The sequence below is a fragment of the Lygodium microphyllum genome, chromosome 1 (genome assembly GCF_053477565.2).
Source record: "Lygodium microphyllum isolate KBCC chromosome 1, Lygodium_microphyllum_v1.1.10, whole genome shotgun sequence".
Lineage (NCBI taxonomy): Eukaryota > Viridiplantae > Streptophyta > Polypodiopsida > Schizaeales > Lygodiaceae > Lygodium > Lygodium microphyllum.
Window position 1 is genome coordinate 127632713 of NC_141135.1, and position 12012 is coordinate 127644724.

The window sequence follows — 12012 nt, forward strand, 5'->3', positions numbered from 1 at the left end:
TGTGCTTTTGAAAAATGTATTTTTCGTGACCATGTAAAATGAAAATGATGTTGTTAAGATTTAGCATTGAAGTTTTGCACACATGCTAAGAATTGCACCTCAACATAAACAAGAGACTACACCATGCAGGTGAATACTAACCAACATTCCTTAGAGTTGCAAATGGAAAATCTACACTGAAAAGTGGGTGATGTGAGGAGTGTCCAGCCTAGTAACATGTTCCTTTTACCGTGTCAAAAGATGCCACAAGCAAGGGATCCTAGAGGAGTTAAGCCTTGGCCTTCTGTTCTAAGGCCACCCATATATGACATCTTTTTCTTAACTTCCTTGGGGGGGTTGGGGGGTTTGCAAAAAGAAACCTTTGTTTCTTTTGGGGCAAGTAGGTCTATATAGATTGAAATTGACCCTATGATGATGATGATTAAGCTTCTTAAACATTGTTGCTCTATGTGCGTTTCAAGCCATTGTAGTGCTTCTCATGGGAAGGATGCTTGGATACGTCTCTCTCTCTCTCTCTCTCTCTCTCTCTCTCTCTCTCTCGGGTACGTACGCATGTGACCTGTGAGCTGTCCACCAGTTGCAAATTTAACTCCCCTCGCCATAGCTGCGCCTTATAAATAATTTGTCTACTACACAATTCCGAGATCAGAAGAAGAAGGGCTTTAGATTATATTACTGTTTCTCTTGATACCCCAAGACCATCAACTAGTAGCCCATTTGATTACCGTCTCCATTAACTTTTATTCATCCACAATTAGGAAGAATCGGCACACTGATCCATTAGCTGCAATTATATTATCTCATCGATTCATCAGAGCTGCAGTCGCTTAATTTCAGTGTTGAGTCGGCAGATCGATACATTAGCTGCAATTGCATTCTCTCACAGATTCATCAGAGCTGCGATCGCTCATTAGTTTCAGTGTGGGATTCAATCGGTCGACTGATTCATTACATGCGATTGCATAATTTCACTGATTCATAGGAGCTGTAATCTCAAAATCTCAGCATAGGATTGAATCGGCAGACTGATATATTAGCTGCATACTGATTCATCAGAGTGCAATCGCTTAAATTCAGTGTAGGATTAGAGCTGCAGCCTCATTAGCTGCAATAACTACTTTAGTTTCACTGTAGGATCGCATCGATTTGCGGTCGACATGGCCGTATTAGAAATCATATCGATATCAATCATGCTTCTTCTGCTCATGATTATCATAAGTATCATCAAGATCAAATCAGTGGCCGATCCAGACATTAAGAAACAAGCTGCTTATAAATTGTCTCATTATCCCCCGGGGACCTTCGGATTGCCTCTCATCGGCGAGTCTCTGCAGTTCATCTCTTCCTATCGATCCCACACAAACCCAGACAGGTTTATCGACGATCGACGTTCCCGGTATTATATCCATGGCTCTGATCTACACTTCTTTTTTTGTTATACTGATATAACATACTGGCAGTCTGCGCATGCCTTTGTGAATACTGATTAGTGTATAGTTGATTGAGCTGATCCATATTGGACCTAGAAGATTAATCTGGATATAGTTAATTCCACTTGAGGACCTTATCATCATGTGAATCTGATTTGAGTGCCCCATGACCAAAAGCTGACAGTCCTTGTGAATCTAATTGAATAATAACAGCTAATTAATAGTATTGTTGTACTGAAAAGTTTGCATTCGATCGCTCATATAAGTGTTGATATGATACTAGTTCGGATTTTATTGCTAAGTGCATCATATCATAATGTTAGTTTATGTAAATAGTGCTAGCTGATTAATGTGCATGTTATTGAATGCTTTATACAGTTATAGTTGGAGACCTCAATTGAGCTTGCAATATGTTAAATTGGATGCAGCCATGGCCTCATCTTCACAACCCATCTCTTTGGTAAGCCCACAGTCGTGTCCTTGGACCCAGAGGTGAACCGTTTCGTTTTGAATAGTGATGGCCGGCTATTTGTGCCAGAGTATCCAACATCTCTCAAGGAATTATGGGGCAGGTATATACTTATTTTACTTGTTCCTGTACAAGCATGCTATTAAGTCTTCAATAAACCTAGAATATTGTTGATGATGATATGAACATGATATAAGACACATCTAAATCAAGAAGTTTTTAGGTGGGCAATATTGATGTTAAAGGGAACCTTGCACAAGCGGGTGCATGGCATTGTTGCTTCTCTCCTTAAGTCTCATGACTTCAAAGACAACATTGGGGACTATGTTCAACATTGTATCCAAATGTCAATGGCTAAATGGACCTCCGATAAGCCTATCTATGTGGAGGATGAAACCAAGCAGGTGACTTTTGCAACAAGCAAGCAACTATTGTTTGGCACTATCTAAACTTATGATGCTAAGATCATGTTACAAATCCCTTATATGTGCATGGTGCACACATGTGACACACCAACCTAATCAAGGCTAATATATGCATGGTGTGTGTCATCAACCTAATCAATGCTTGTATAGATATATGGAATATATAATGTTGTATTCTTCATATGTATCATCTCTTGGAGCATGCATTGAATATATGCAAGTATGAATGACTATGTATACCTAAAGATGTATAATATATGTATGGATGTATATATTGCATGCATGCATGCAAGTACGTATTTTTGAAACATATATGAATGGATGTATGTGTGTGTTTATGTTTTATGTTTGCATGCGGGAGCGCCTAAGAACTTTGTCCCAAAAGCACCTCATTATCCTATGTTCACTAATTGGTCAAAAGTCCACTTCACTTAAAGTAGCCATTGATATCATGCATCATGATTTACTAATTTCCTTTGTTCAACTTGAACATGATTCTACAGATAAGCTTCAACGTGACCATGAAATTTCTCCTAGGTCTCAATGCAGGAGCTACAACTGAAGCATTTAGAGTAGAATTTCACAAATTTATCAATGGTGTGGTGTCTTTGCCGATCAAATTTCCTGGCACGACCTTCTTCAAATCATTGCAGGTTGTGCCTTTGTTTTATTGCCTACTTCAATTATGTTCTTCTAAAACCTATCTATAGTGTTAATTTGTCCAAACACTTCAAACTTTCTAAAACCTTTGTGTTAATGAACTTAACTTATGCATGACCATGTGCATGTATGCATGTCTATACACTTATATGTGTGTGTTTGCATCTCTATGTAATTTGATTTTGTGCAATACTAGGTTTTGGACTCATGTGTGACACATGTATGCATAGTTGTGCATGAAGGCACATGCTATGAGTCCAATATGCACATTTGCACATGCCTCTATTTTTTGTTTCTCAATTGCTTATGTTCATTTGTAATTATGCACAATATGTGATGTATCTAAAATGTAACATGATTGTACATAATTTGGTGTTGAATCCTTTTGGTATAACCGTGCATTCATTTTGTTAGGCCAAGCGAAAAATGGTGGAGATGATAGAACACATTGCCAATGATCGAGAAAAGCAAAGTAACTATTGCACCATTGACACACATTGCACAAAGGAGAAACCACAAGACATTCTAGGGGTGCTTTTGGAGGAGAGGAGAATCCATGGAAAGATAAATATTCCATCTGAGTTTATTTCAGATAATATTGTGAGCTTTCTCTTCCCTGCTGAAGACTCTGTGGCCATGCTTATGACATTGGTAGTGAAATACATATCAGAATGTCCCGAGGCATTGGCAAAAGTCCAGGTACAATGATATGTTATTACTTCTTTCTAGAAATCAAAATGTTTGTTTAAGGTTGTAGATAATATGTATGTGGAGAAATAGTTGTAATCCTTGTCAATGGGGTGAACTTTTGTACACACCACATTGGAGCCACTAGCTATGAATGTAAGGTGGGAAACCTTTTGCTCTCCTAGAGGTGGTCTAAAACTAGTCTAGAACACCAAACCCAAGATTTAAGCTTGACATTAATGAGAATCTACATGTCATACTATATGCTATTGAGTAGATCTTAGAGAGGAGATTATAGGTTAATTACTTTCAAATTTTATTTTTTGATTTGCAACATTTTTACTAACTGCCCATTTTTGTAGGAGTAGTTTAACTGGAAACCACAATCATACCACCTTGTCATAAAATCACTTTTAGTTATGCCAACTTCACATATGACTATGGTTCAATGATTATTTTTCAAATGAGTTCATGAGCTTCTAGTTTAAGACCTTAGGAAAAAGCTTGTACATGTGAGCCTTGTGTGATGCAAGAAGGATGCAATCAATTAGGTTGTGTAAAGGTATAACTTATAAACAAGCTAAAAAGAGCATCACTTGTAATTGGTGGTTTGACCTTGTGTAGGAGGAGAACTTGAACTTGATGAAAAGGAGTAACGGTGAAAAGCTCACATGGAGACAGTATCTGTCACAACTACCATTCACTCACAATGTATAAAGAATAAGGGTTTTTGTGCAATCCACATGTCCTTTTCCCTTTGCCATCTTTTCAATAAGGGTCAACAAAATGAATGATGCAAAGATGAAAATTTATTGAACCAAAACACAAACCATATGATGAAATGAGAAAGCAAGAAAACAAAAAGAAAAAGCTTTAGGGCTAGTCTTTTCTTAGTGTTTGATGTGTTGGGAAGGTCCCCTTTTGAGAAAACTATGTACATATTGGCTTGATGTCTTCAAGGTTTTGAGAGAGACACTGCGAATGGGGAACATTGCCAAGGGAGTGATTAGGAAAGCTTTGGTTGACGTGCCCATCAAAGGTTTTTAATTTCTGACATGTTCCCCTCCTTCCCCTCCCTAGCTCAATCAACCTAAGGTGATGAACTATCTAAAATTGAGTTGTCAACTTAAAAATTTTCCATTTGTTGCCTTTTTTTGCCAGACTTTGTGATACCTAAGGGTTGGGCGGTGTTCCCATTCTTTAGGGGTGTGCATTTGGATGAAACTTTGTACAAAGATGCCAATACCTTCAACCCTTGGCGATGGGAGGTAAATAAATAAATAAATGCAATATATATACACACACAAGTAAATTTATAATCTCTCTCTCTCTCTCTCTCTCTCTCTCTCTCTCTCTCGATATATATATATATATATATATATATATATAAGAGCCAAGAAAATGCTTTCCTTTTGACGTTTGATTAAATTGTTAGCAGATCAAGTATTGGGTAATAATTCGATTTACGATTGTAGTTTTAATGTCGGGAAATAAGAATAATTCGATTTATGTGTCTCACCGACAGGGAATCACCTCGGGGATGCACTACACGCCATTTGGTGGGGGTCCGAGATACTGCGCGGGCATAGACATCGCCCTTCTAGAAGCTGTCGTCTTCCTACACAACTTAGTAACTCGCTTCAAGTACTACACTCTCCATCACATGCATTTCATGCTACTTGAATTTCTTGTCTTTCTCTGTTTCTTTCTTTCTTTGTGCCCCCCAATATCATCATATAGCAATGACGCCTCAGCAACTTATCACTTACCAAAGGTCCCCTAACATGAGAGGACCATGGGACTTTCCTCTTCCATGCGATTGTCACACACTCCACTCCACTTCATGCTTAACATACCCCATGCCATGCATATCACACACTCGTGTATAATGTGCCATGCTGCACTCCACTAACCTAAGTTCATACGATCATGAATATCAATTTTGAGCATAAATGTTACCATACCCTACTAAGAATGGAACACATGTGCTCATGTGTTCATCGACAGGTGGGTGCTGCTCGAGCAGGACACAGTGACCAATTTCCCTTTTGTACAATTTTCCCACAAGCTACCTATTCGTGTGGAGAGGCTATCATAGATCTAGGAATGTAGTGCTAGTGTCAAGACATCCAACACGATATAACAATTTTGTGTAAATTTTCCATACACTCCATGGAGAACTTGTAAAGGTGTAGGTTAGTCACATTCCACACTTATTCTAAGTCTAGTGCTATAAGATCTCCCAATATATCAAGAAAACATGCATACAAGTATGCTATCCATGTATATGTAATGCAAGATTTATAATCAATCTATAGAATTCATATATCAAAATGTCTGAAAATTTCTACATGTTTGATTATTGTGTGTTGTAATCAAGCTATCTTGCAGGGATTGCACTTTCTTTTCAAATGTTGACATATAGCAATATGCTCATATTGCATCATCTACATTACTTAGTTTCTTGAAAAAGGGAAATAAATATACTTACATTTGTAGAGGGTGAATACTCAAGGTGCTAGAGCCAAACTTTCCTCATAACAACAATGTTGTAACGATGTCTAGAGTAAAACCAATATTATCAAATATTTTATGAATGATCAACTCATCATCTTAAAAATTAGAGGAATATATGTCATCCCTTCCTCCTACATGGGAGAGACATTCTAATTAATCTTTGCCATATTTGCTGGGTCACTTTTCAAGGATTGTGCTTGGAGTAATTGAGTGGTTTAAGTTATGAAAATTATACTTACAAATATAAAGAAAAAGAGATACACATATTCACTGTAGATCACTCCATCTTTGTTAATGGTCTCACTCTTCAAGAAAGAGCTATCAAAAAAGATAGAACCCCCTATTTCTTATTACATTCTTTGTTAGATTAATCATATTAAGACTCTTCTACTACAGCATTTAATGGATGTTTTCAAGTACCTTGCAAAATAATATTCCTACTTAAAAGCCTTTTGGTTATGCCACATGTTGGCCTACTACTTGGCCCTTCCTCTCTTACACTCGAAGATCTTGTAACCTCGGGAATCACACACGCACGCACGCACGCGCGCGCGCGCGCGCGCGCGACACACACACACACACACACACACACACACACACACACACACACACACACACACACACACACACACACACACACACACACACACACACACACACACACACACACACACAAGTGATAGGGCCATTCCATGTGTATAATTTCTATACTTGTTGGAAGTATAGCAACTAAGTGCACCTTTCCTAACCCCTCCTATTTACTATAAAAGGTTATTACTTATGGGACATTAGCATAATCTAGTTACATAAACCTAACATCCTACTAGCATTGGTTAAGGGTGATGGTGTAAGGAGTGTCAATGGAAGAGTGATTATAGGTAGAATTAGTGATGTAGGTGTAACTACTCAAGGAGGATGTAGAGGGGTCCAGATGTGGGTGCGATGAGATCAAAGGTTTTAAGTTAGTTACACAACAAATGATAGATGTCCACTTTATAATTTCTAACTAATCAAATTACTTATATAGGGGTTGGGCATCTACACCCCTTTACACACAAGAGAGGAATTGACCTATTGTTTTACCTACTAATTTCTAAACAAACAAACTCCCCACTTGCTTTATAAAGAGATAGACAAGGGTGCACTTTAGCATTTGCAGTCAAATAAAAAATATTTTTTAAATAATTTCCAATTTTTTTGCAAGGCCCTTATATTATGTTGGGGTTGGGCATCCTCCTTTACTTGATGTGTAATCGGCCTCAACCACGATGTAGAGGACGCTATTGTATCATGCATGGCCATGTATAAGCACATGTGTACCAAACCATTGTAGGTTGATATATCTCTTCCCTCAAAGTAGGATTGAAACTTGGTGATAGACAATTGGAGAGGCCAAGGGAAAGTGCTCTACTTGAGCAACCAATTGCTACTACTTTGGAGGGGCCAACAGGGAATTTTCCACTAGATGCCGTAATATTACTTCAAAAGGAAATGACAATTATGTGTATGATAGAACGTAATTTCATAGAGGAGGATCATTATTTGGCATGGCTAGCCAAAATGGTGGAGTCTTTCGTGGAGCATGTGGTTGCACCATAGCTAGAATAACTGCTGTAATGCCTCATCACTTAGAGATCTCTACCATATTCACTCCTACTCATCCTCCTCTACCTCTGGTTTTCCTCACCCACATAAAAGCATATGTGAGATAATATTGGTTGCACCTTGGCATGAAAACATGTAAGTTTCCTTAGACAACAATTGTGTACCCATCACAAATGCTCATTGTCCTTTAACAAAAATGCATGCTTGTAAAAAGCAAAGTTGCAAAAGGAAGTAATTGTGAACTTTTGTGGAAATTTGGGGGGTTGGTTACAAAAATGAAGAAAACTTTGGGAAAAAGAAGGGGTTTCATATCACCATTAAGGGCTACCTTTGTATGTTGATCATCAATCAATCCTCAAATTGTAGGCTTTTTGTGGTAGGATATTCGTATAGGAGAGACGTGGCGTATCTTGATCATTGTTACAATAATCTTCCACCCCCATTTCTTACATGTATAGATCAGAGTATTGAGACAATAGATACTTTAAAAATGTAGGCTTCTTACTAATCTACATGATTTAAGTTTCTAAAAGCGTAAAGAGATGATGTACTTAAGAAATAAAATAAAATTATTGCAAGTTGTGCTTTGCCTTACACATCAGAGTGTGTTTTCAAACTATGCCATCAACATCAATGAGTTTACCTTTAAACTATGCTTATTTCCCTTATTTTTACTCTTTATAGCATATGTAATGGAGTAGTTATTATTCAGTACCCCTATCGGTTGTCTATAGTTAGGTATAAATGATTCCCACCACAATTTATTATTATGGCTTTAAATTTCAAACTATGCCCAATTTCATTTTAAGCCATGGATCTATTAGATATTTGCATAAATGGTATTTTCTTTCTCTAACACAACAAGATACAGGCCTCATACCGATATTCAAAGTGAAGAAAATGTTCACCAAAAAAATTTCCCCCATCATCGCTAAACACGTTGGTATTAGCGACACCATAGAATCGTCACTATTGACGTCGCTATTTGCATTGCCTATTACGATGCAAATAACGACACAAATAGCGATGCAAATAGTGATAGTTTATGACGCAAAATGCGACGATGATAGCGATGTATGCAGGTAAATTTGCGATGCAAATAACGACAGTTACACAAAAAAAAAATTTGTGGCAGGGCAGCAAGTTGCCCTACTAGATGTAGCACTATGTGCTGTATTTGGGCCATACAAAAGGGTTACAGTAAAGTGTACAATGGTCATCAAAATGAAGGCAAAGTGTACTTGAATCCACAAGATTGATACATAAAATAAATAGAAGATCGCTTAATGAAAGTGCTCATGGAATCATGGCAAGATACAAAGGATGATAATAACATAGTGCATAGAAAATGCCTATATAAATCACAGGACCAAAAAAGAAGAGGATGTGAACTCCATGGATCCAAGTGTGAACTATAGATCCCAACCATCCGAAAGCTCATCCCACCACAAAGGAGCATCAAACGAACTTTGCAAAAAAAGAAACAACTACACATCAATCCACCATACAATAATGTATTTTAATTAAAATTAGTAACTCAGACAAGAATTAGGAGTGACTTACTAGGAAACCGCCTGCATACAATCTATCAATCAATGCAATGAGACCGTGTCTTCAAGGCTCTAGGCCGGTGAGATCGCGGTTTGTAATGGAGTGCTGCAAAGAAAATAAAATACAATTGTTAGAAACACAATTGTCAGTACAAGTGATATTGCAAAAAAATAACCGATAGGAATAAAAGAAAAACTTACAAAGTCCTCTAGATAAGTCCTCTAGCCACCACTCCCAAGATGATGGACCACTCCTGCCTCCAGTCGTGCCTTTGCTGCCTCGCACTGTTGTCTCCAATGTCCTAGAGAATCTGTAGCCTCCTCCGTGAGTCAATGCCAGTCGTTTGCATCTAGTCACTTGGACTTTGAGGCTCCACTCTTAAGTGCCTTGCATGCATCCGATCGTCTATATGACATGTACGCACCCATGCACTTCATCATCCAGCATGTGGAAAACCTATCTGTTGCAATGGGTACCGAAAAATTCTCATTCAAGGATGCTACTATATAGTCCTTGCTCCCCTCTAGTATGTTCTTCTAATGATCCGAGATGTTATGCTGAAAAATTTGTTAGCACAACTCTCTTATACGAGCCATCACCCTCCTCCCCTCATCATTCATGATGACGGCTCCTGTCCTATCATCTACAAGGTATCTATCTCTCAAAGTAGCACCCATAGGAATGCCACTTGCGGACAACTGGGCAAAAGATGGAGTGACTGGAGTAGACACCCCCACATGTGTGACAAATCCCATGGAGACACTTCATCGATACCTCCACAACAACCACCTAAGCCACCCTCTCTCAAACCTGCACGAGAGCGAGGAGTAGCATAAATATCTCAAGCCAAATGCGGGCTCACCGCATCCATGTCTCCAAAGCATCCCCCATAACCACTCCCTCCGTCCGGGCCCAAGTCTGGAGCGTCGACCTCCTCTACTGAAAACCGAAGCATTAGAGCGTGCCAAAGTAGATCTAACGAAATGAACTGATGGTGTCTGAGATAGCTCTTGGTCCGCTATATCTCTGAATCAAACCATCTGATATGGAGACATATATATGAAGATCTCTTATAGCTCCTCGTCACTCATCCCTCAACTCATCGTACTGCCCAAATATCCATAAAGGTCACTTGCACATACAAAATTTGATGTTAGCATAATCAATATAAAGATTCAAGTAAAGCATGGTAATATAACTCTTAAAAAAAAGATCTTACTTAAAATGCATATTCTAAAGTACCCTTATAAGTGATTCATCAACAAATTGAGTAGGTGGATGCTCCAAGTATGATGTAGCCTATGGTCCCATATCAATCTCTTGACACAACTCCGCATACACTGGAAGGTCGATAGAAAGGTCACCATAAAAGGATGAGTCTACCTCGTTCTCAAAGAATTCTTAGTCTCTTGTCTTTCCATCATTGTTATCCAATTTTGCCTCCTCTACATGTTCCAAGCTTTGGGCAGCCTCCATCCCTTGCAATATCAACCCCTCTATATGCATACTATCCTCATCTATGTTGGAAACATTGCTTTCATCATATACTCTTGCACTTCAGAGAGCTGAAGGTACAACATACCACCATCGAGGTTGTCAGGGATTTGGATAGAAAATTACATGTTCAAAATCCCATACAAGAGAGATTTAATATTTGTGACATATACCATATTGTAATAAAATTTTTAAAAATATGAGTTCATGCATCTATTCACAATGGGCCGGCAATATAAACGTGCCGTGCAAATCCATCCATCTTTTTTTGAAATCTATTTTGAGAAATCCAGATGGACCTCGTCAAACAATTGCCCCGGCTCCTTCAAGTACCACTTTGAGCCACTGCACATTGAATAGGATCATGGAGAAGCTACGATAATCCACCGTGACAATACTTTGCAAGTTCCCAAAATACACCATCTCATCTATAATGGTGTTTGGATCTGTGGGTCGTCGTTGGCTCTCTTCCTCGAGCTTTGCCATGATATCACAATCCGTTATGGAGCGCATTTTGTCAATATGCTCCATGTGGAAATGTCATCCATGCGACCACGTTGCACTGTATATTTTGTAATGTACATTGAAGTAGTTAATTATTTATCGCATATAAAATCTAGATACAACAGCTTATAAGACATGTGGTCACCTTTGGACTACATTCCCTCAAGAATTCCCTCTCCTCAGTTGAGACCTCCACCCCTTCACGAGAGGCTAGATCAAAGCTCCATGTAACAATCGCATTGACATAAACCATGGCATCTCCTCCATGCCCTCGGGATATTGAATCGTTTGATGGCGTGTACTACATCAAAATTTGGATTGCGCTTCTTCCCAATCTTTCCTAGCTTGCTCGTACATAGCGAGCCATGTCTCCATGGAGGAATGGTATAACATACAAAAATGATTCACTTTCTCCTCCATTGCAGCATCCATCATTTTTTCTATCCCATTTCCAGCCACCACATCTCCGCTCACAGTCTGTCATCATCCTTCAACGACCATAGCGTACTATTGTCTGGATCCACTGTTGGTAGCCACTGTGAAATATGCACTAATGCCTCAGACACCAACCAACCTTCACCCATGCTACCTTCTGGTCGACCTCGTTATCGCATAAAGCCTTTCAAGGTTTTCATGAAGCGCTCCAAGAAGACATCCATCATGTATGGAC

General features: G+C 38.7%; 1 protein-coding gene across 1 annotated transcript; it reads left to right on the forward strand.

The window, feature by feature from the left end:
• Positions 1 to 424: 424 nt before the first annotated feature.
• LOC148041661 (cytochrome P450 90D2-like) lies at positions 425 to 6001 on the forward strand. The gene is made up of 10 exons (XM_087681060.1): positions 425 to 1396; positions 1859 to 2002; positions 2123 to 2303; positions 2828 to 2977; positions 3399 to 3683; positions 4296 to 4382; positions 4632 to 4710; positions 4833 to 4939; positions 5197 to 5315; positions 5679 to 6001. Exons 1-10 carry the CDS (start codon positions 1158 to 1160, stop codon positions 5767 to 5769), a joined length of 1482 nt encoding a protein of 493 aa, XP_087537186.1. The 5' UTR covers positions 425 to 1157; the 3' UTR covers positions 5770 to 6001.
• Positions 6002 to 12012: the final 6011 nt, after the last annotated feature.

Coding starts and splice junctions, on each gene's coding strand:
- LOC148041661 (XM_087681060.1), top strand. CDS start 1,158: ATGGCCGTATTAGAAATCATATCGATATCAATCATGCTTCTTCTGCTC. Junction 1,397..1,858: donor ATCGACGATCGACGTTCCCG/GTATTATATCCA, acceptor AATTGGATGCAG/CCATGGCCTCATCTTCACAA. Junction 2,003..2,122: donor CTCAAGGAATTATGGGGCAG/GTATATACTTAT, acceptor AGAAGTTTTTAG/GTGGGCAATATTGATGTTAA.